The sequence below is a fragment of the Ziziphus jujuba genome, chromosome 8 (genome assembly GCF_031755915.1).
Source record: "Ziziphus jujuba cultivar Dongzao chromosome 8, ASM3175591v1".
Lineage (NCBI taxonomy): Eukaryota > Viridiplantae > Streptophyta > Magnoliopsida > Rosales > Rhamnaceae > Ziziphus > Ziziphus jujuba.
In genome coordinates this window covers 21,171,315-21,196,170 of record NC_083386.1, presented here as the reverse complement: position 1 = coordinate 21,196,170, position 24,856 = coordinate 21,171,315, and the positions used below count along the sequence as shown (strand labels likewise).

At 33.9% G+C, this 24,856-nt stretch overlaps 2 protein-coding genes across 2 annotated transcripts; both read right to left on the bottom strand.

Moving 5' to 3' along the window:
- Positions 1 to 1,919: 1,919 nt before the first annotated feature.
- LOC107404558 (GDP-Man:Man(3)GlcNAc(2)-PP-Dol alpha-1,2-mannosyltransferase) lies at positions 1,920 to 5,860 on the bottom strand. The gene is made up of 7 exons (XM_016011517.4): positions 5,387 to 5,860; positions 4,696 to 4,982; positions 3,911 to 4,097; positions 3,458 to 3,526; positions 3,161 to 3,354; positions 2,575 to 2,684; positions 1,920 to 2,468 (listed from the first exon to the last, which is right to left on the bottom strand). Exons 1-7 carry the CDS (start codon positions 5,684 to 5,686, stop codon positions 2,224 to 2,226), a joined length of 1,392 nt encoding a protein of 463 aa, XP_015867003.2. The 5' UTR covers positions 5,687 to 5,860; the 3' UTR covers positions 1,920 to 2,223.
- Positions 5,861 to 8,763: 2,903 nt separating this feature from the next.
- LOC107413874 (clathrin heavy chain 1) lies at positions 8,764 to 21,893 on the bottom strand. Its single transcript, XM_048470547.2, has 30 exons — positions 21,448 to 21,893; positions 20,840 to 21,044; positions 19,987 to 20,075; positions 19,800 to 19,878; positions 19,508 to 19,635; positions 18,925 to 19,023; positions 18,654 to 18,762; positions 17,980 to 18,059; positions 17,677 to 17,904; positions 17,499 to 17,564; positions 16,173 to 16,289; positions 15,467 to 15,664; positions 15,240 to 15,356; positions 15,059 to 15,118; positions 14,751 to 14,837; positions 14,574 to 14,657; positions 14,354 to 14,488; positions 14,199 to 14,261; positions 14,021 to 14,125; positions 13,832 to 13,944; positions 13,493 to 13,745; positions 13,207 to 13,343; positions 12,848 to 13,126; positions 11,753 to 12,755; positions 11,021 to 11,506; positions 10,759 to 10,929; positions 10,496 to 10,681; positions 9,870 to 9,992; positions 9,544 to 9,654; positions 8,764 to 9,346 (listed from the first exon to the last, which is right to left on the bottom strand). Exons 1-30 carry the CDS (start codon positions 21,490 to 21,492, stop codon positions 9,182 to 9,184), a joined length of 5,121 nt encoding a protein of 1,706 aa, XP_048326504.2. The 5' UTR covers positions 21,493 to 21,893; the 3' UTR covers positions 8,764 to 9,181.
- Positions 21,894 to 24,856: the final 2,963 nt, after the last annotated feature.

Genomic DNA, 24,856 nt, shown 5'->3' with positions numbered 1-24,856 from the left:
TCCGGATAGAATTGCCTTTTGAGATCCTTTTTAAAGTCATCAAAAGTATGAAAAGTGCACGTACCTCGCTCGATGTCGTTATGCCTCCTTCTCCACCACAACATTGCCGTGTCGTTAAGGTAGAGAGTGGCGGTCCTAATCTTTGAAGCATCGTCCACAATGCCCATTGCTTCAAAGTATTGCTCCAAGCCCCAAAGGAAATTCTCGAGCTCCCTCGCATTCCTTGCCCCGGAGTAGGACTTGGGCTTTGGCACATCGATACGTGGCCCCTCGCGTATGGTGGTCGTCCCCGACGCCACCGCCCTCTTGCAAAGAGCCCAATCACCCCGCATATCCTCCATTTGGGTGCGGATGGCATCCAATTCCCTCTCCAACATCCCACGAAGGTCTGCTACCTCCCCCATGCATTGGTCGCGTGTCGCACGGAGCTCCCTCCTTAAGGCGTCATCCAGCCCATTGAGTAACCCCCTCACGGCTTGATTGATGGCAATGTCCTCCGACTCTAGCCCATCTAGGCGACCCTCCAGCGCCTCAAACCGTTCCTGTACTCGGGATGCATGCTCCTCCAAGCGTAACTCTACGCCCATCATCACATCCTTGGACTTGGACTTATGCCTCTGCTTCCCCGCATTGGGGTTGCGTTGCTCTTCACGACCTCGCACTTCGGTAGCTCCCTCCACATTGATGGTAACATCCGAGCTAGCCATCTTGCCTACTTCCACGTTACACCAACGATATGCTTGAGCAGCAATTGGCTCTGATACCAACTGTCACGGGCCTAGCTTTTCCAACACTCCCGTGCGGCACTTAGCACCTCCCTTGCTAAGTAAGCCTTGCTCACAAGCTATGAAGATGCGGAAGCTAAGAATGAGAGAGTAGGAAGTAGGAGAGTTTGAGAGAATGTGGAGAATACTTGTATTGCTAGAATACTTGATGTGCTTGGATATGCTTGGATTCTTGGATGTGTTACAAATGAGAGACCAACCCCTTTATATAGAGGGCTTGGCATGTAGGAAAGTTCTAGATATGTACACATGTCACCTATCTAGTTTGGGTTCTAGATTATTCTAGGGTTATGTACAAGATATTTACATGGAGTATTCTAGAGAGATTCCAATATACATAAGTCTAGGTTGCTCTTGAATCTTCTAGAATCTTCCGGGTTCCTCTTGTATCTTCATGGAGAGTGTAGAGTCTTCCGGTTAAACCTCAAGGGTTTTACTCCTTTTGCGCGGGACGTGACACTTAGCCCAAAACGGGACTTGTTTTTTCAAGCCAAGAGCCCTAAGCTTACCAAGACGATGAGTTTTCTTCAAGCTTAGAGCCTAAGTGCACCAAAGAGGAGCTTAGCCATGCCTTTAAGAACACTGGATATTAAGTTTTATTTATGTTCAATGCTTCAACAAAATAATAATTATCGTGAAAAGACTTGGTTAAAATGATGAAATAACTTCGTATAAAAGAAAGATTTTATGAATCCAAAGCAAAAATGAAAATAAAAATAAAACTTAAACATTTTGATTGTAAATTTCTGAAAAAAATAAATGAATAAAAGGAACTGAAATCCATAAAAATATACATCTGGATTCTTCTCAATCATCTATAATTTTTTCAAAATTAAAGTGTCACATTACAATAATACCACCAAATTTATTTACCAAATAATATAGGATGTCAATATATGAACACAGAGCTTCCAATAATTAAAACATATTCATCCACAAATATACAAATACAAAACTAAAAATCTTTCTTAATGTTCTTTCTTTTTTAAAACTACCAAAGACATTTTATCATTAAGGGGGGGCGGCGGGCGAAGGAAACTAATTTTAACATGTCAAACACATTATCAAATTTATATATAATCATGATATTAACTTTTTTTAAAAAAAAATAATAAAGCATATTGAAAAGCTAAATTTAAATCAACAACAGAATTATTATTATTATTATTATTAAATTTATTTATTTATTTATTTATTTTTTGCTGAAACAACAACAGAAACTTAAGGTTGCTTAAAAATGGTTCAGTACCACCACGAAAAAAAAAAAAAAATGTGTAGTAGTTTTTAAAGTTAGGTCCACTGGTCCAGGACATATCTTCAACTATAATTAATCTGTTTTTAACAACACTGGTCAAATACAAAACCCAAAAGTAAAAAGGAAAAAATAAAAAAATCTACAGCTAAGTCATCATGAAGTATGTTGTATTTGTTGAGAGTATCATTTGGACTTGTGGGTTAGAATTGGTCGGATAGCAGCTTTGAAATCTTCATAAAATCTTTGCTCCGAAAATCTACGAGCACGTTTCCTGGCTGCCATAGCCATTTTCAGCCTCTCAGTTTCTGGCATTTGCATGACATTCAGGATGGCATCAGCATATTCATCCAAACTACGGGCTAGAAATCCAGTCTGCTGTCCATCTTCTTCTAACACTATGTCCATCTTTGGCCCAGCAGAATTATGTGCTGAACAAAGAAGAAACAGCAAGAAACAAAAACCATATAAAAATCTTAAAAAAGAAGAAAATAAGAAGGTTCTTGGTCTAAATAAGGCAATACTCAAGATGCCCACCAATTGGGATAGCGCCTGCAGCCATATACTCTACAACACTAATGCCAAAGTGTTCATCAACCATAGAATGGATTCCTGCAAAGGCATCTCCTAAAAGTTCCACTAAATCCCTGTAGATTTCATGATTAGCTGGGGTTTAGAGAACAACCACAAATCCAGTCTGGAGCCGTCAAACTATGAGGATGAAAGCTGATAAAGAAGTAGTTAAGCAAAAAATACAGCCATTCTAGAAGTGACATAACTCAACACTCTGATTAGGTTCGTTTGTCACCTCCTTCAGAGATATAATATGGACACTGAGTTGGTTAAGCTTTTATTTTGGTCTACATAGTTCATTGAAGTCATCCTACAAATAGTAATAATTTGTGTTTGAGGCTTGAGCCATCTGTGTTAGCACCAACTATCTTCTTATAGATTAATATGACTTTGCATTTCAAATGTATGCCTCCCGATCAGAGATATTCTCATGCCTTGGTCACTCTAAGACAGACAAAGACAGACAGAAATAGAGGCTGTACTTCTATATCTGCACCATTTAATTACCAGAGTAAAAATATAATCCAGAATATGAGACACTGGCACAGACCTGTATGCGATATTCTTATGAAATTCCACATCTGCATCTATTTTCAGTTCAACTGCTTTATTCTTTAAATTCTGTAGTCTTTCCTCATCTGATTTATTTCGACAACTACCCACAAACTGGAGCTTGGGTCTTGGCAAGTATGGATCTAATTTTCCAATGGCAACTGAAAAGGCTTCAAGTTGTAGAGTATGTGCCTGAGAGAGATAATCAAGTTACAAAGAACTGGCTATCTAATAAGGCCCCAGAAATGAGCCTGGAAATTTCAGTACCTTGCCATCATAAGATTTGTATGCCCACCTTCTCTGGACGAAATTGAGCAACAGATATAATTTTTGGAGTTTCAGTTGGCCTTTCTAAAGGAAGCACCTGTTTCATCAGCAACTAGTTAAAACCGACAGGTAATTTCCACCAAAATCACATCATAGAAGATCAAGAACCCCCTCTCTTTTTTCCTAATGAATATGATCAAAATAAAAAGCATAATATGAGATAATTCAAGAATCCAAACTAAATGCTGAGAGCATCTAGCATGTGGCAGTACAGATCTTTGTCTGCAGAGGAAAACACCATGCAAGAATAGATAGACTGCTTCTTTTCTTTTCAATTTTCCAGTAAATTAAGATAAATGAGAATTTATATATGCCAGAGTTCAAAAAACCAAAATGCAAGTCTTGCTACAAAAACCTGCATAACACAGGCACAAACACAACAAGGTCCATAGATAAATAGCAAATACATAAGATTACAAACCTGAAGGCCAGAAGTATCACATGGAGGATAGACTCGCTTAGTACGATGTGGAATCTTCCAAAGCTTCTCAATGTGAGTCTGAGTCCATGACGAGTTGACCATAGCAAGATGAGCACAAGATCCTACGAATCCATATATCCGGCTAAATAAATTGTAATAAATAATTTTGAACCGCGATAGCCAAATGCTGCCACAAAAGAAGAATTTGTCAGGTTTTAAATTAACAAAAACCAGGTGATTAAACTCATCCAATGCCACTACAAATCCACAGGTTGAATCATTGAAAGAATTCAAAAGACATTTCATGAGCCATCAGTAACAGCAAAGAAGAGTAACAGTAAATCAATAAGATTGAGATAGGCCATAAGGTTCCTATACTCTTTTAAGTTCATAATCATCAATGCTGATAAGCACGTTGCTTGTAGTTTGAAGAGGAAAGTACACATAGGAAGAAGAGGCACAGCTATACAATTGATACTTGATGGGAAAACACCAACTGAAATATCTCATAAATGTGATAATCTAAAAATATTAAAATTCATTTAGTTATTGGCCAGTAGGATCCTTGCTCAAACTAATCATTCCTGATCAATAATACATAAAGCACATAAGAAAACGGGGAATAATAAATTCCAAACCACCACCCCCATATCTCATCTTTCACACAACTTAAATGCTCTCTCAATCACTGTATTTTAATGTTCTGAAAATCATTACTATCTTCTAAGCGTTGAGCAACAGTCACAAAGCAGGCAGAGTCAAGAACTAACAACTATAAAACTAACCTCCGAGCAATGAGGGCATCATTGTTATACATGGAACTCCGATCACGAACCCTAGATAACATGTCCAAACTGATAGTAGGATAATGTGTATAGCAGATAACTTTGCATCCAAATATCCGGGCAAGTGGGTATGTAAAAGCATGTCCACTAGTATCCAAATAATATTGAGGGGTAAGGTAGCACAAAGCTTCCCATGAGAGATAAACAGAACCAAGGCTTTGCCCAATCATTGTAAAGCGAGGGTAAGTGGTTTCTTCAATCCATTTTCTCTTATATAGGTGCACCACCTGAGCATCCAAATATCAAAATAAACAAACACATTGGAAAATCTAATTTTGGTACAATAAGAGTCTCCAATCCATTTTCTTTTATATAGGTGCACCACCTGAACATTCAAATATCAAAATAAATAAAAACATTGCAAAATCTAATTTTGGTACAATAAGAGTTTCCAATCTTTTAATTTACATTCAGCTAGAAACTTATTATTGCCCAAAAAAAAAAAAAAAAAAGCAGCCAGAAACTTGTAAAAACTATAAATCTATAACGAAATCAGAAACTTCATGGAAGCACAAAATTAAATCCAGCTAAAAACATAATCATAGAAAAATTAAACTTAAACCCAGTACAGAAACAAAATCAACAGAAGCTAAAATCTTTACTGAAAGAGATACCCAGGAAGAGTATAAACCTTAGGTGGGTGAAGCAGCTTGACCCCAAACCGATCTACGGCTCGAACCATTAAGCTCTGTGGCGAAGCATCGTGATCGCCGGTGTAGATGAAGCAGTCAAGGTCAGGGCTCTCTTCCTGGATGGCTTTGACGGCGCACCATAGAACCCTCTCTCCACCACCACCATCGTTGGTGTAAGGGTGGAAGAAACCCACGGCACGTTTTCTGCTTCTTCGAGAATTCAATATTTGCAAAGCAAATCTCAGAGTGAAGGCAGAGAGCGCAGCAACCAGAGCCCAAATGATAAACCCATTACCCATCAAAACGTCAAGCTTTGGGAAATTCTGGATTCGATAAATAATTCACGAATCAGACGGGAAGAGGTGAAGGATACAATTATACAGAGACCATGGATAGGCGCAGATGGCAAAATAGGAGTTTTGCAGTTTTGCTCTGTGCATTGCCATGGACCTTTTGAACTTTCTTTTTTTTTTTTTTTTTTTTTTTTTTCACTTTCCTGGAACACCATTTAACTGTGCGAGGATTAAAATACTTTTACATCATATGCTTATTGGATAATTTCTATACGTATCCACCTAATAACCAAAAAAAATAAATAAAAAAATAAAAAAAGGCAAACAAAAATAATAATAAAATAAAATAACAAAAATTGATACCCAGTACCCACAAGGATTAATTCAATTGGATTTATCAAAAAAAAAAAAACAAAAAAAGATTAATTCAAGTTAATTCAATTGGCAAATAAAATAAAAGGATAGGCATATAAAGATTTTAAAAATTAAATTTTTTTTTTGAAATTTTATTTTTTTAAGAAGTTGGAAGGAAGTTTAAATTTTAAATGAAAATTGGTAGAATTTTTATAAGTAACTACAAGGATTAATTTAATTGACAAATAAAATAAAAAGATAGGCATATAGAGATTTTAAAAATTAAAATTTTTATTGAAATTTCATTTTATTTTTTAGGAGTTAGAAGAAAATTTAAATTTCAAATTAAACGAGATAAAATTATTATAATACTATTGAAATTTCTAAAATTTTGTCCAATTTTTTTTTTTAATTTCAATCAAAATATACACATCAAATATTTAACAGTTTAGTTAAAAAGAATTATAATTTTCATTAGAATTTCAAAAATTTTCATTTAAATTTTCAAAATTTTATTAAAAATTTTAAAAATATCTATAAATTTTTTTATCAAATTAACTTTAATAATAGTTTTTTTAACATTTAATTGTATTTTAAATATTTAATGATATAAGTAAAATAGAGTTAATTAAATAATCTTGATATGTTTTATTCATTGATAAAGTATATATACATTGCTATAACATTTTATATGAAATGGATTTTTTATAATCTCATAATTACAAGTTAATAATTAACTATATAAAAATACAATATTATATAGAATTGAAGTTGATAATATTTAAGGTAATAGTATTAAGCAAATAAAAATAAAAAATGATGAAATATATTATACTAAACATAAAGGAAAATCGCATTTAATAAAATATCCTTATACTCATGGGGTGTATTCAATTTAAAATTTGAAGGATTTTAAAAGTTTTTAAATATTTAGAAGTATTCGATTTAGATTTTAAAGCAGTCCATACAAGTGTAATGATATTTAATTCAAATTTTAATGGATTTTATAAAAATTTATTAAAATCTATACGTATTCAATTAGGATTTTGTAGAATTCTTTTAAAATCTGATAGTATTCAAAAAATTATTAATTTTAAAAGACTTTGAAAAATTGTAGATTTTAATGGATTTGAAAGGATTTTAATAGTGAAATTGTGAAGAAAATTATCAATATAAAATTAAGTTTTAAACCCAAAGATTTTGTTGGATTCTTATAAAATTTTTGTGGAATCTGTAGAATTCCATAATCATCCATCAAATTTTTTAAAATTTATAACTCATTTTAAATACATTAAATTTTAAATTGAATATATCCCCTTTAGTATATTACCAATTATATGAAAAATTATTAAAGAAATATATTTTTTAACAATTATATTTTATATTTTACATTTCAACATAAGAATCAAAAAGAGATCAATAATTTTCAACAATTTTAGAAATCTATATAATATTAAGATAATATTTATGAAATATAACGTAATTATTATAATTCTTTTATTTTAATTAATAAATAATTTTGATAAATATATAATTTTTTGCATATTTTTATTAATAGTAGTTCATTTATAATTATTATCGCATACTATAAATAAATTGATTAAAAAAGTATAATATTTATTTAATATTTTATCAATTTTTATAGTCAATTTGATAATTGATCAATTAAATAATCTTATCCTAAATTTTAATAAAAAAATTTATTTTTAAAATCAAATTTTATCATTATTTGTGAGTTTTTATCGATATTCGATATTTATATTTTCATAAAAAAATTTATATTTTGAATTCTCAATATTTCTACGGATATCAAAATTTTAAACCTTACATATAAATTTATTTAAACCTATCAAAAAATAAAAAATAAAAACATTATAGAATAGTTATTATATTTTTGCATATATTTTCCAAATCAAACTTGCCCATGCAGATTTAGCTATATAAAAAATAAAATAAAATAACAAATAAAGATTCTTTTACACTATATGTTAAAAATAATAAGCCTTTTAAAAGGAATCTTTGATTTTTAAGAATTCCCAATAAAATTCTCATACATACATCCATACATACATATATACATATATATATATAACCTTCTTGAAGTTCACGGTCAAACTCTTCCATCAAAATTTGCCTTTAGCATTTTTTTTTTTTTTTTTTTTTTTGCAATATCATTTTTTATATGATCATTTTTTTTTTCTTCTTCTTTTTACCATATATAACTTTACAAGATAATGACATGTCAACTTGTAACTAATGACCGCATCAAAAGTTGTTTTTAAAATTTTCTCATCTATGGTGAAATCGTAACAAACCCTTTCACGTTCACAAACTCTTGCTAAATTTTCTTAACCATATTAAACAAAGAAAACGCAAGTCCAAATTACAACATTTTTAATTAGTCATTGAAATCTTCGATTTCTATGATCATTAAGTTTAAACCTAAAAATGATAACAATATGGGATTCATTAAAAATCTCAAACTGAGCTTAAAACCAGTAGGTCATAATCAAAGAATCATTCACAAGACTCTTCCCTAGTGTTCATGCGTCACGCGGAACCACCAGTAGAGAGCACCTACGGGCCGTGCTCCATTCACAAAAACTAAACCCAATAAAAATATATCACCGAAAAAAAAATACAAAGAAACAAAAAACGCAACTCTCCAGGCGAAAAATTCAAGCTGAAAAATACAGATAAATAGAATAACTCGAAGTAAGCAAACCAAAGGCAAGCAATCGAGTAGTTTGTATATTATAAGAACAATTAAAATAAAAGAAAAAGAAAAAGGGAAATATGACGAGTATCTAGTGTTCCCTATTTATACTCCGCAACTTCAGGAAAATGGAGAAAATAGTACAGTGGAGAAAACTCCAAGCTTGCTCTCACTAGCAGCCAAAAAAATGCCTCTCCTACCAAAAGAATATTACAGAACATATCCACACCCCTATGACAGAAAAATTATTTCTGATACATCTTTTCAACCCATTAAAAACATTAAAAAATAGAAAAGGAAAAGATCGATGCAAAAGCCTCCCTTCAAATTCCGCTACGCTAAATGAGATGTTTGTATCTCCCAAGGTTTCGCTGCCGACTAGAACACAAGAATTTGATTTGCGTTTTCCATATGAAGAATTCTGCAACATCTCAGTAGCTACTGCCCATTGGTGGCATGCCGAAAGGCGGCATTGGTGGCATCCCCATTCCACCCATAGGGGGCGGTGGAGCAAAACTTCCTCCCATGGATCCACCTCCCATACCCGGCATTGGCGGGGCAGGCAAAGCAAGAGGCAACAACTGTGCATACATGTTCTGCAAATTACATAATATTAATCAGCACACACTAACCGGAAAAAAAACAGACTAGAAGACAGAGGAGATTGACACAACTAGTGTCCGACCACCAATTTCAATCAAACATAAAGATGGGAAAATCATTGTACACATCCCAGGAGCCCCAAATTTTCATCAAGGCAACAGGAGAACAAAAAGCTTCAACGAGGAAGTACCTGTTGTGCAATAACATCTTTCTCTTCCTTCTCCTTGGCCTTAACCTCATTAAGAGCCTCAATTTTGTCCTTAACAAGTTCATCAACTTTGCCTGTATATTCACGAATGAACTGCAGAAAAGAAAATAAGGTTAGACAATTGTGTAACGTCTAAAGGAGGATAGCCAAGATTTTTTCATTAACCCTAAATCCATAGAAGATAAGCTAGTGCATTTTATTTCATAGCTTTCAGTTCACAAAATCAATCTCCAAAGTTTATTGTGAAATCAACCTCAGAAGCAGTACAAACAACATATTATACAAAAAAATAATTATTAAAAGAATACCTGCAGCAGATATGGAAAAGCAAAGTCGATCATATTGTTTATCCAGGCAAGCTCAAGGGCTACATCAGGCCGAATCAAATCATAACAAACAAAGAGACATGATGCAAAGCACTCCTTCTTTCCCTGTAACAAGAAATAAATATCAGTTTTTAATATAAGCAAAACTGTAAACCTACAAAAGCAATAAAAAAAGTGCGGTACTGTTATCAAGTCCATGCAAAAAATACTTAAATCCAAGTGAAAAACAAAAAGAATTAACTCAAACCCCGATTAGAAACAAAAATATATTAAAGTAAAACACGATACTCATTTCTAAAAAAATGACCTATACTCATATAAAATGACCTATACTTGGGCCTTTCAAGTTGCAATCTGTTTAGTCCACAACAGTTTTTCTTTTTTTTTTTCTTCCCCTCCCCCTCTTGAAATAGTTCACAACAGATTTTATGACCTATAAATACATTATATATTAACATTTGAACTTGAGGAAACATCCCCAAAGTTAACATGCTTTCTCTATGAAGATTTTCACCTCAAGCAGCCATCTTAAGCAAAAGTAATAATCAGTCTTAGAAAGAATATGCTTGAGCCAGAAAAAATAATCTATTCTTATTTAAAGTGCTTACCTTCTCAATGAAATAAACAAGCAGCTCCTCTGCAAGTTCGCGGTCACCAGATTGTGAAGCTGTCTCCATGGCATCTTTGTAAAGATTATCCTTCTTCGATAATGCAATAGACTGCTTCCATCTGCCAGCCTTTTTATAAATGTAAGCAGCAACACGTCTCATTTCCAGAAGCTCATGCTTCTCAATCTGATCAGACACAAAAACCATGAGATTTGTGTAATGAGTCATTAAATAGAATAACAAGTACAGTAATTGCATCTCACCTTCTGTGCAAGGCCTATTTGATCAAAGTTATCATGAAGATCAATTGATTCACGCAATCTGTCATAGTCCTCCTCTTCCACATATATCTCGTTCAAAGCCTCATTCACAGCAGACACATTGTTACTCTGAACTGCAACCATATATGGCTTCACGAGACGCAGATGACCGGCCTAATAATTTTAAATGGATAAACAAAAACATCAGTATGAGCTGCAACAGATGTCATACATTTCCAATAAATATGCATGAATGATTGATTACCTTCCGCATTATATCAACAACACGAGCATGGTCTACACGAAGTGCAAGAACATTGAGAAGATCATTAATAAGATCAGGATGTTCTTGCAGATAGAAGTGGACAGCCTTGTAATACAGCTCCACATTAGCAACTTTGACAGCCACATCTTTGAATTGCATGTGATCCCATGCTTCGGGAGAATGGTTCATGATAGTAGTTGCAGCATTGTCAAACTCATCATACTGGATATACAAGTAGGTAAGTTCCTTCCAGTGCTGTTGTTCGTCACATGCACGTATAAGCTTTGGAATATTAAGACGAGTTGAGAACAATTTGATGTGCTCCATAAGCTTCTCAGGGCGATATCTAGCATACAAAACCCCCAACTCTGTGAAGATACCCATGTGTGCACGTTCTAATCCTAGACCGCTCTCCATGAGGGATATTAGCTCGTTGAAGCATCCTCTATTCTGGTAATATTCACTAACCTCTTCCAAGTCATCAACCTACAAAAATCATCAACACACTGTAATGCTGAAATTGTACAAACAAATTTGCAAATTTTAGACAAAGCAATAAACTGATTATGTAACAATGCATCTAAAGCGTGGAAGCTTGTGAGGTCCCAAAACTCATCATGAAAGAAAAAATTGACACAATTTTCCCTTGGTATACCATGTAGGGCAACATGCAACTAAAGTTTTATGTAAGTAGACATCTAAAGTTGAGGCAAAGGCATGGAAAATGTTTACCTGAACAATAATGTTGAGGCCACATATCTGAGCTAAGCGGAACTCCTCGGCATCAACACAAGCAAAGCAAACTTCCTTCCATGTCTTTGCACTGTTGGCTTTCCTTGCTGCATCAACAGCACCTTGGAATTGTTTCAACTTCACAAGAGTTACAGCCAACTTGGCCCAGTTAGATATAAAAGCAAATATTATTTTTGCAGCCTCGTATAGGGCTTCATCATACAAGCGATCGCCAACATTTTGGAGATTAGCCACATTTGGCATAAGAATAAATTCTTCAATGTCGGCCAGCCTATCAATCTTTGCATAGGCATAAATGAGCTCACTGTCCACCTTTGGCTCTTTTGCCTTCTGCCTGACCATTAGAAGATACTTCACCAAGTCATGGTAGACATTTGCATTCTCAGCAGCACTAATAACATCCAGGAATTGAGTGGCATCTTCTGCACGGATAAATGACTCAATTGCATCGCTCACTAGTCCTTCTCGAAGTTGAGCCTTGGCCACCTGGCTCCAAACAGCTTCTTCTTCTACACGGAATGCAAACTCCACAGCTCTTTCAATGCTTCTGATGTTGTCCAATAAAACATTGACAGCTTGGACATTCAAGTTAAACTTCTTGAAAATTGCAAAAGCTTCCTCATATAATTGGGCTTCTACAGCTACTTCACCAACAGCAGGTCCATCAAAGTTATCTAACCTATTAATATAGTCCATAACTCTAGATGGATCTGCCTTAATGGCTGTCAATATAAGCAAGTTTTGCAGATTAAAGTTTCCACTGAATGCAGAGTTTTGAAGCACAATCTTCTCAAGAAGCTCAATCAATTCATGGGGCAAATCAGCTGTCATGAAAGCCTTAACAGCTGCAGAAACTTGTTCTGGGCTCTTGCTTTCGGGCAAAGCAGTAGACACAACTTGATCAATAAGCTGTCTCCTATACTCATTATCAGGATTAAGAACCTTCTCCCACAGATCACCATCCATCCTTTCAACCACATACCTGCGAGCAAGAAACAAGTCAATGAACCTCCTCATAGCATAAAATAATACAATGAATATTAAAAAGAAATGAATAGTATCATATCCACCAACCTTGCTTGCAATTTGAAGAGAGAATTCTTATTTGTGACATTAATAAGTTCATCATCACACTGTCCTCGACGGTAAGCAACGACAGCAAGTGTAGGATCACGTTTCTCACAATATTTTCCCACAACACGAGAATCGTAGTATGGGTTGGTGGTAAGGAAATGCTCTGGATTGTTGTTGCTATCGATGATGATTTTACCCAAAGCATTGTGAACATGTACATCTTGGCTTCCCTCACTCACGAGATGCTCCAAGAACTGAGTCAGTAAACGAAGCCGATTCCTAAAACACCATAAAGAAACATGAGAAAATCATTTTAACATAATGTGAAAAGGAACCAGGATGGTGGACAGAGGCACTACCTTTTCTCACATTCATCCACAAGTGGCTCCACCGGAAGCAATGACCGGACTGAAAGAATCAAACCTTTAATGAAATCTTCAGGACACTCATCATCTAGCAGCTGCCCAACAACTAAAGGAGCATTTCCAGGGTTCACCTACGAGAAAAAGCATAATATTTCTCATCACCATACAATGAATTACCACTTGTATTGTTTCGAATTTTTTCAGAATGGGTAAACTTGACAATATGAATCATTTAAAAAATAAATATATCTGTTGCGATTTGAATGTGGCATAAATATACCTTTTGAACATAACCTTCAATATAGCGAAGCATGTTGCTTGTGTACAAGTAGTGTGTGAGATCTGGAACAAATCCGAAACGATCACAAACATTAATCAGTGGCCTTGCATCAGGGAGCTTCGCTTCCATTAAGAAGTTCTTTGTTTTCTCAGGGTCATAGAAATTTGATTCCCTAGTAACCCGTTCAACCTCCTTGATTTGTCCAGTTCTAGCAGCTGCCTCAATGTACTTGAAGTGGATATCAGGATCCTCACTGTTCCATATTATAAATGTAAAAACAGCCTGGAAAATACCTCAAAACAAAGAAACAAGAAAAACTCTCTTGAATGAACAGATTACCTTGAACTCAAATATGATCCCAGGAAAAAGTACAGCCCTTCATATGACTTAAACTGCTCAAAAAGCTTTACACATGCATCAACACCCAACTGCTCACAGTATTCCTTGGCAACCTGCACAAACAAGTATTAGTAAGCTTCCAGTAAAAGCCCACAAATTTATTACCGTTTACAAGACAAAAAAAAGTACCTGCACAATTATCTGAAGGTTGCCTCTTAAATTGACTAAGAGAAGGTCCTTCATACACTCCAGTGCCCATTCCTTTGACAGAGTACCAAAAAATTCTACAAGTGACTGTAAAAACCATCCAGTTAGCAAAAGTTCATAAAAATCTATAGTAAAGATATAAAAATAAGCATGTATCTACCTGTGGCTCAATTGCATGTGTATTTACAATAACACGCTTGATATCTGGCAACTCTGTGTAATGCTGCACCAAGGTAAAATAAATAAATTGAGACGTTTTTCCTTTATTAAAAGTTAGAAAATAAAAGGAAAATGAAATATGAGTAGAAGATATACTTGCAGAGCTCGGACGTAGAGGCCAGCTTTTTCACAAAGTTGGGCAATTCGAGGACGATCATAATGGCTGAACATTCCATTAGCTAAGATGGCATCAGCTACATTTGGAAAAGTTACTAAATTGATTTCAAGAACCTGTGCAGATGTAAGAAAGTGTTATGGAGCTGCAAACAGCATTAACATACAAAGAGAATTTGTAGCCTTAAAGAAGATTGGGAACCTTTGTTTGCAGGAAAGCATGTTCTGGCAGATTTGGCTTCAAAACATCCAACAAAAAGGCTGTCGCCTCACGGATCAAGTTCCTCTGGAATAGCCAGAAAAAAAAAACCAAAGACTGAAATTAATATATTATTGTCTATCAATATAACGTCTTTCATCACAATGAGAACCAACAAACCTGGAGAAAGAGGTCTGTGATGGTGTTGTAATCAACTGGACAACCTCCCTCCATTTGTGACATCATTAATGCAAAATTAACAGCACCCTACAGTACAAACCACATAATAACTATTCAGTTATAATCTAAAAGGAAATGGTCCACCCACAGGAACTAGTTGATGAGAGAAGGATTATAAAACATATAAAGGAAATAAACTTGACATGATACTTTCTTTGGACAAAATTTTCTTTTTCTTCTCTTGTATAATTTGATTATGCTTTCAACCTTCAAAAACTAAATATTCTTGCATGATATTCTCTGTGTACCTGAGGATCAGTCCGTAGAATTGTTTGCAAAAGGAACAGATAGTCTGGTGTGTACCCAACCTATAGCAGAAAAGGAGTCAATAGACTCACTGGTTCAGTCCCAACCACATAACTAATGCTTGAAATACTATATCAAATAAGCTTTAGAATTCATTAATAATGATATAAACATATCTATTACCTGCTTTGAGTATATCAGAATTTTGTCAAACTCTCTTCGCTCAGCAAAAGCTGCAACAACTTTTGGTGTTGCTCTAGCTTTGATATATATTTTCAAAGCCATGTCATTATCCACAGTCTACAACAAAAAATATTACAATATCAAAAATTGATCATTAAACATTTAAAAGGCTCGATGGAGTTTATGACAATATCAGGAATAATTTCATTTCAAAATCCTAAATACACCTTCACAAGATCTCCTAGATCCTCACTGCATTCCAGTTTGTCTTCTGCTAACCAATTTTCCAACAAATTCTTCTTGTTCTGGTTGACAACAAGACGTGACAATTCCAATGACTCAAAACCATTGAGCTTTCCTCTTGTCAACAGTGTCCCAAAATACTGCAATAGTGGTGGTGTTTGCCCAGCTTGGACAGGAACACTCTGAACAATCAGACAGAAACCACAAAAACAATGAACGTCAATTTCAAATGTTTTAACGTATCAAAAAAGAAAAATAAGCCAAGGCGGGAAAAAAAAGAATGGGTCTCTATTCAATAAGGCCAAGAATTTGCAGTTTGCCAACTCATACTCAAGATTCCCAATAGTTTTCATCTCAAATAGAGCCATTCAAGGAACATTTAATACATTTTATAGATATCTCACTAATCCTCAAAGAGAAACATTTTATATTGTCCAACTGCCCTCTAAAATAGAATGTAAAACAACTGTCTGTCCAAATCAGATATAGCCATTCGCAGCAACATCCCATTGAGAAAAAAGGTGCCAAAAGCACATTAGCCTATTGTTTGTTTGGTAAATGGTCAACAGTACTAAAAGCATGTCTTATACCAGAAGCTATTTAAAAGTACACATCATATAAATCATGCACAATTGATTTCAACTGATAAATAATTTAACTATAAGAAAGACATATAGCAAAGGTAAAAACCTGAAATTTGGCAACTGTATCAGGTGTACGGAGGATGCCTTGAGGAGACTCAGCAGCAAGCTCAGCAGCTTCTTTATATTTTGTTTGGGCAAACAGCTCTTGGAAGCGCTGAACGACCTGAAACATTAAGATAATACATCAGTAACTTTTTAGTACAACAACAGCAAATCGAAATATATAATATCTATCAAATTGAAAACCTTTTTAAATAGAAAAGTTATAGATGGCGCCAATACCAACCAAAAATTGTAAAAACAAAATCAGCTATGCTTCAATAACAGTATCAAAAGACTTCTCTCCCATGTTCAAATTAAGATGCAATAAAGAATTATAGCAAGCATCATAAGCACAGTAAGTTTTTCTTGCAATTGAACAGGCTGCATTTCAGCACCCATGGTGTCCATCCACAATTTTCTAACCAATTCAAGTTTTGGAATTGGTGAAACTTTTTCTATCAAATCGAAAGTTTACTACACAGGAATCACTCATATGGTTCTTTGATTGGGTAAAAAACATAAAAGAAGGGTATGTTGCTGCCATTGCTGCCAGCTTGAAGCGCTTCAAAATCACCTAACTAATGTCCAAACCCAATGATTTAAGGCAAAGATAAAGGATCTTGGAACAAGGAACTACTATTTTCGATTGTGTCAACAACTAAATCAGAAAGCAGAATCAAAATAGATTCTATAAGACAGACAAAAATGACGAGAACGGGAGAGGGGGGATAGAGATCACTCCAGTACAAATCTAATCTGATCCCTTTGAATTTATTAATTTCCTATTTTCACAGAAAATTAGCTCATTCTTATATGGCTTTCCAGAGCAGATCTAAGTGATGAGCATAGTATAAAGGCCTATCAATCAGGTAAGCTCAGAACTGTTTTGATTCATCCTATTGGCTCTGCTGATCCCAAATAGATACGACATCTTCCAGATTTAGGATAAATATAAAAAATATATGACATATAATCTTCCCTCCACATCCATAGAGTAACAAAAAAGAGGCTATCATAGATTGTTAACTACATATCCACATTCCTTTTGAGTCTTGCTTCTTGCATTGTGTTCCTGCTAGTCATAAATGCTTTCCTAAAATCTTCTAAGTTTTGACCTAAAGAAGATTGCAATTTTTAACCAAAGCAAAAAGACTAAAGACAGCCAAATCACAACCAACAAACTAACAGAGTTGTTTTGCAATTGAACAGAGGAGACTAAGTCCATCACTATTTAACAGTAAACACAAAAGCTGAAGCAAAATCATCTCAGTTTAATCTTAACCTCAAGAATGATATACACTTGAAAAAATAAAAAAAAAAAATTGCTTACCAGATTCTCAGCACCAGGAAGGTTTCCCCTTTTTGCCAGATTCACGGCAAGCTCCAAATTATTTAACTGCAACGTGATGGAAAATATTTGCAATAAGCAAATAACAAATTTTAAAATCATGGGGGCGGGGGGGGGGGGGGGGGGGGGGGGGGGAGAAAGGCAATTTAGTGGAGTGTACCTGGCCACTGACAAAAGGCACAAGCGTTTGTTCATTAACAGTAGCCAACAACACCTGACCCCGCCTATTAATCGCATAAAAGCCTCCTACTGATGAAGCCTCAGCAGTCAAAAAAATGGGGTCTGGACTAATTCTATTTCTGTAAACTGCAGCAGCCGTCTCCAGATCATAAACGAACAATAATCCAAGCTTGGTAATTACATAAATCAAGCTGTACTTGTGGGATATCTGCAATTTAGAAATTCATCATCAACCATCTACTCCGCAGGTTAGCAGGACAAACACAAAATTAGTTATCCATACCTGCATTGCAACTGGAAAATCATCAGCAAAATCAGGAGGAAAGAAAAGATCAGCTTGCTTCTTTGTAAACGAAGGTTTCCCTGCCAATAAATTTGCAAAGTTGAAACAGATTAATTATTATTCATAAGGGGGGGAAAAAAAAAAGAGATTAGATTGAAAAAAAAAAAAATTGTATTCGAGAGAAAAAAATTTGTTAAAATTCAGAACCAACCGATGAGACTTCTGTATCAGTCTGAAACACAGATCCCCAGAGAATATACAACATCACAACCACAACAAAAATTTCAGCCTACTTCTAACTTCTCCCAAAATACAGTAGTTTTAGTTGGCTAAATCACAACAGTATGAATTGGAGGTGTAAATATTGGCTTTGTTTCGGACAATTCAGTCATAAAGAAATGGAAACAAGAGCAAAGTTGTGAAGGCTTTATGGGATTATATCAAGCTTCAGACTTCTTAATAGGCATCTAATTAAAGAGTTTTAAGGATGTCACAATCTTTTCGAGTATGAAAAATGTGATCGAATTTATATTGACTGGCCATTCTATCGTATTTGAGGATTCCTCATCCTCTTCATGAGAGCCATTTAGGATTATAGTAGTATAGGAAGAAGAGAGAGAGAGAGAGAGAGAGAGAGAGAGAGAGAGAGAGGACTTAGATAATTGCATATTAACCTTGCTGGGCTCCAAGCTCAATAACATGTAACTTTGATGTAATCTGCCCAGCATTGAGGGTCTTAGTTGCAAACGAAATAAGAGTAGAAGGATGGTCATTCCCTTGAACCTGCTCCAAACAAAATTAAGCAACAATCAAGTCAAACACAAAATAGGCACTAATGTTTAATATCCACATGTCCATGTGTGTGTAAGAGAGTAAGAAAAACAGGAGACTTTTTCCCCCCAATAAAAAGAGAAACAGGAAACTGAGAAACATAAAATTGCGCACTTTAAATTGGGCAAATGCTGCAGCATGAGCTTCCAGAGCTTGACTACGCTGCTGATCCACAGAGAAGAGTTGCATATTCCCTTTGACCAATTGTGGCCTCTAAAAACAAAACAGGAAAGAAATTAAAAGCAATACCAAAGCCAATCTTTTCCACAGCATACAGATCATGCATGTAGCAACACCATACATATTAAAGTCACCAAAAAAAAAAAAAAAAACTAAAACGAATGTCAAATTGAAGGGTCTATTAAGGAGTTTGAGCAATGAATATTATTTGTATGAATTTTAAATGAACCACATCAGTACATGATAACAGCATAAAACACATGACCCAAAAGCAGCACTTCATAGGGGAAAATTAAGCTAGATAACCGTAGGGGGTATCTAAAACAACCAACTTGTGATTGTGAGAAGGCACATTTACTCTAACAATGTACTTGCACTATTACCATATAAATAAATATAAAGTAAGAATTTCAAAGGGGGGAATTTTTTCCTCAGATAAGCAAGGCACCATGCCATCGCACCTCAGACCATCTAAGTAAAAGCATAAGGTACAGACTTGATAGAAATGAGAACATACCTCAGGTGCACCAGGGGCAATTCCAATCAAAACCAACCACTTTTCAGTAGGATCACACCGATAGTTTATTATCTGGTTGTTTGCCAGATTAGCAGTTCTTTCAAACATCTTTACAGGTTCAGATTCACCTACAAAGAAAATGAAGTAAGGTTCATACTAGCAACAACAATATAAAACAAGCAATAATATTATAAATGTAAATATTTCCATGAAAAGAAGAATTAACAACTAAAGAAATAGGACAGCATGACCTGGATCAGGTTAAAAAAAAAAAAAAAAAAAATTGTCTTACCTTCAATTGACCAATGATATACGGCTGACTGAGTTACTATGCCTAACATTTTAGGGGAAATCCACTTCCAAAAGACAACCTACACATAGATCATGGAGTAAGTAAAATGACAAGACTCCAATAGCATGAAAAACTGAGTGTACCAACAAAATAATTCAGAGAATATCAAGAGGAAAAAAGTTCTCACCTGTTCAGACATTAGATGTGATTTCAATTTGGCTTTCATCTCAATGTTAAATATTTGTAGGTGATCCTGAGTTGTCCCCTGGGCTTGAGCTACAATAAAAAGCAGTAAGTTAGCCTAAGAATCTATGAAGTAACAATATAAAATATTTATCTAGGAATCCCTATACCCAAGCTACAGAGCAGCATATCAATTAGCATGTAAATAAGGATCTAGATAGAACTAGTCTATTCCTTTTAACAATATTCATTGAGAGAATAAAATAATACCTACTGCAAAACATGGAAAGACAACAGATGTCAAGTTGCTTGATGAATCCACCATAAAAAATAAAAAATAAATAAAATAAAATAAGAGACAGACGAAAAATATAATCATGTTGGCTAACTAAAATCATTCACGGCAGGTCTACTACTAAAACATCAAGACCAGAATAGAAAATAGAATTGGATCCCCAGCTTAGATCGATTAAGTGGCACAGTCAAATCAAGTCTCGGCATCCTAAGGTTCAATTAAACCTGTTAGAATATTAATCAAACCAACTGTGCAAAGGCATGGTTACACTGATCAGTCTTCTCAATATAATAATAAATACTATAGTTTAATAAAGTTTCCATTACTGAAAGAATCAGTAAACAAATATATCTTCAAGAATCGAGACAAAGCTAAATGACTCAGGCTGCAATAATATATACACTCACTATGTATATATGACATGTATAGCGGTAATTCAAAGATTCTGCTAACATGGCATAAGAACACACACAGCGAATAAAAAAGGAAGCATATTAATAAGAAAGGAAATGTAATATAAACATGCTAATTCTGCATTTGCAACTAAACAATCATAACCAACCTTTCAATGCAAGAATTTTAGAATTTGGATTCATCAGCGCTGAGTCTGCAGTAATGGGCCTCCTCAAAGGTTGATTGGGCAGATTCATATCGATAATAACGACACTATTTTGTGGTGCCGTTTCCCGAACGCATATGAACTTATCGGATTCCATAGTGACATGAGTAAAGGTGATGAATTGTTGATTAATCCCAACGCTTGGAAGCTGCAATCAGCAGATCACACGGAAAAAAATCACTCAACATCTTATTTTGGACTAAAAACACATCAGAAGCTAACTAAAAAACTATTCCAACCGATACAAGAACATTTTCAGCGTAATTCGCAATTGATAGTGGAAAAAAGTGGATTTTACTCCACAGATCTGAAAAAATACCCCAAAGTATTATACACTATCAGATCTGGTTGAACCTCAATATCCAAAAAATTCAACATAAGAACTGGAAACGATAAATCGAACAAAGCAAAAACAAAGTAGCTAAGTAATTAACCTATATAATTATCAAGAACCAAAGCACTTAAGCACGGACCAGAACTATACCACCAAAATTGAGCTAAGCTATACCTAGATAGTAAAGAAAGGACAAGGAAAGTGAGAGAGTACTCACCGTTAAGGCCTCCTTCATGGCGATCGGAGCGTTAGCCGCCGCCATAGTTGCTGAGATCGAAGACTAGGATCTAGACCGATGCGATCGAGCCGTGAAAATTGAGAGTCAACAGCGAAAGGACTAGAGACTGTTATTTTTCTTGGAAACCCTCACGCCGCAAGATCTGAATCACAGCGAACGAATCCCTTCAGAACCTCCTCAAGTGCTTGAGGAAGAAGAAGGAGATCTACGGAGAGAAAAAGAGAAGAAAAAACAGAGAGAAAACAAAGGGTGAGGGTTCCGAGATTTAGAAGCAGAAAAGAAATGGGAATTTCCAGCGAAAATACTGTAAAGTAGAGAGAGAGAGAGAGACAGAGATAGAGAGAGATCTAATCCAAGGCAAAGGCACTTCGAGCGCAGAATTGTAAAAAACAACCCGAAAAACCCAAAAAAAAAAAAAAAAAAATCCCTTGGCCAAGTAATACGTGTTAGAATGTGCCTTAGTGCATTTCAAGCGCTTGCTTTGCTTTGGATTTTTATAGACACCGGGTTACACTGACCCGGGTCCAACCCGACCCTGTCTCCTCCTATGTTTTCTTAGCTATATTTCTGTATGTCTAGTAGATCTTTTGGCTGTTTTTCTTTTTGTTTTTTTGCTGGACCCTCTTCCTTTGGTTTTTTTCCTTTTTTTTTTTTTTTCTTTTTCTGTCTTAATTGGTTGAATATTTTCAATGTGTTGGGGTTTCTGTTTGTGTAACCTATTTTTTTGGATTTGTTATTAAAAAATGTGATAAATATAAAAAGAAATAAAAACAAATATCAAGGCAAACCCGACCCTTTTAAGCTCCCCTATATTTTCTTAGCTACATTTCCGTTTTTGACCTCTGTTTCTTTGTCATTTTATTTTGTCATAACGAGATGAATAGTTTCAATGTGATGGTTTTCCATTTGGCTAGGGGCCTAGGCTAGCCCTTTTTCCTTTTTTTTTTTTTTTAAGGATTTAAAACATAAAATCACTATAAAATAAAATGTAATGCATGTATTTTTTTTTCTTTTTTTTAAAGTTTGTAATTCATAAGTTGCATTAAGTATAGATACATGAAAAGTAAATAAATAAACCATTTCTAAAAATTTACTCAAATGTTTAATTAAATCTTTTGAATGACCAGTTGTCGAACACACTGACACTGTTTGTTTTAATAATTCTAACCAGAAAGAAGGACCTTCAATCTTGTGACTATATATGTAAGGGGTAATGCCAATGGAACCAATTTTATTTAACCATTAACACTAATTTGACAATAAAAATAGTGTTTATCTCTGTTATCCGCATTAAAAAGAAAAAAAAAATAAAAATAAGTCCATCCCGTTCAATGTTTGTGTTTCAATTTCATATCCAGACATAATATGTTTTTGATAGTTTTTTTGGGTAAATTAATAGTTTTATTTTTCTATTAATTATGTGAACTTGACATAAAAAAGGTGAGTCATGTGCTACCCTTTATTTGTTTATATTTTTTGTGAAAGAGTCATATACTTAGAATCTCTAGAGGTTATTAGACGCCATAATTTTAGTAGCTCTTTTCAGAAAATTAACAATTGACATTAGACACCAACATTTTGACATGTACGAAATAAAAGCAATTCGTTGGTGAAATACCAAATTATGATTTGTATGTGTGTGTGTGTGTGTGTGTTTATTGGTTTACAACAATGTATACTTTAAAAAAGAGTTTGAGGGCTAATCACTAAATTAATCTCGTTTAATATGTCTCTATTTGATCTGTTCCTATTTGATTGATGATGTCAAAACTGTTTTTTTAGAATACGTTATCTAAAAGCAATTTTATATAGTGGTGATAGGTATTCTCAATACTAGATGTAGCAATGTGCAATGCAAGTGGACTAATCTTTAATAAAGTTTTTATACCATTACAAACTTGATTTTTTTTAACTAATAAAATAGAATTAGGTAAATAATGTATCATATAAAATTATCTATATATTATAAAGTTAAAAATAATTTTCATCTCCAAATTATATAATAATTTCACTTTGCATTCTAATCTTTCAAAATTTTCATGCGGCAATCTAAATAAATTATCATTTAGTATAATCGTTAACATTCATTTGAACAGAAAAATTCAAATAATTTTTTTTGAAGGGAAAAAAAAAAGGAAAAAGAGAAAGAAAAACGTGAAGACAAATAAAGAGGAAAAATTGATAAAAAAACATATTTTTATTAATCCATAATATTGAAAAGCTATATTAAAGAAGGCCCTATAAAATAAGCTAGTGAAAGTTAAAACTATGAACTTCTAGCAAGCAATGATAAAAAAATAAATAAATAAAACAATTTAAGAAGTTCTTCCTGATAACTAAAAATGATATAAAAAATTATTATAATAATAAAGAAAGCAATTTAAGAGGTCCTTCCTAATAGAAAATAATTATAAAAATAATAATAAAAACAATTTAAGAAGTCCTTCCTAACGTTTTTTTTTTTTCTTCTTCTTTTACATATATTAAAAAGTAGGGATTCACCTAAAAATATTTACACATTAAAAAGTAAGGAATAATTTTATAATTTGGTATAAAGCAATTAGATATCTAGCCTACTCTTTTTTTCTTCTATTAACAAAGGACTATTTTGTAATTTTAGGAGTTTAAAAATTGGACAACTTAATAGATTAATTTAATTTTCACCTTAATTCCCTCACTCTTTATTGAAAATTATATAAAGAAAAAATTTAATGCCACGTTAAATCCTTTAAAAGCAATGGCATTTAAATAATAAAATTAACATAAAAGACTTTTGTAGTTTCCAAACTGGAAATTGTAGAAATTAATGAACCAAATTTACTTTAATAGTTTATTGTTTATTGAAAATTAATTAAAGAAAAACTTTAATGCATGTAAATTTTTTAAAAGCATGTGCATTTTATAAAATAAAGTAAAACCAATGGTTTGGTGAAATGCAAGGCTGGTGAGGATGTGCAATCAACTTTTGACACATGGAAAAAATTTGAAAAAATGAATGGTGCAGTGCTGTTTTTTAATCAAAATAAACAACTAGAATGGATAAAAAACCACTCATTTTCTCACTTGTAGTATAGATAAAGGATAGAGGGTCATATTTCTTCTGACAAGGGTTAATTTCCATTAACAAATGGTGAAAATATATTCATACACAAATTTCATCTCTTTCTATAACCATCGATTTTGACATTGATAATCCATGAGCTTCAATTTCGATTTTACGTATTTGTTTTGTAGTGTCCAAGGATTAAGATTCAACTTTGGTTCCACCATCCCCAATATATTTTTTAGGTAAAAAATAATGGTGGTTTTTTTTTTTTTTTTTCGGTTGTTGGGGTAGTTCATAGAAATGAAAATGAAAATTACTGATTAAAAATCCAATCTCAAAAAT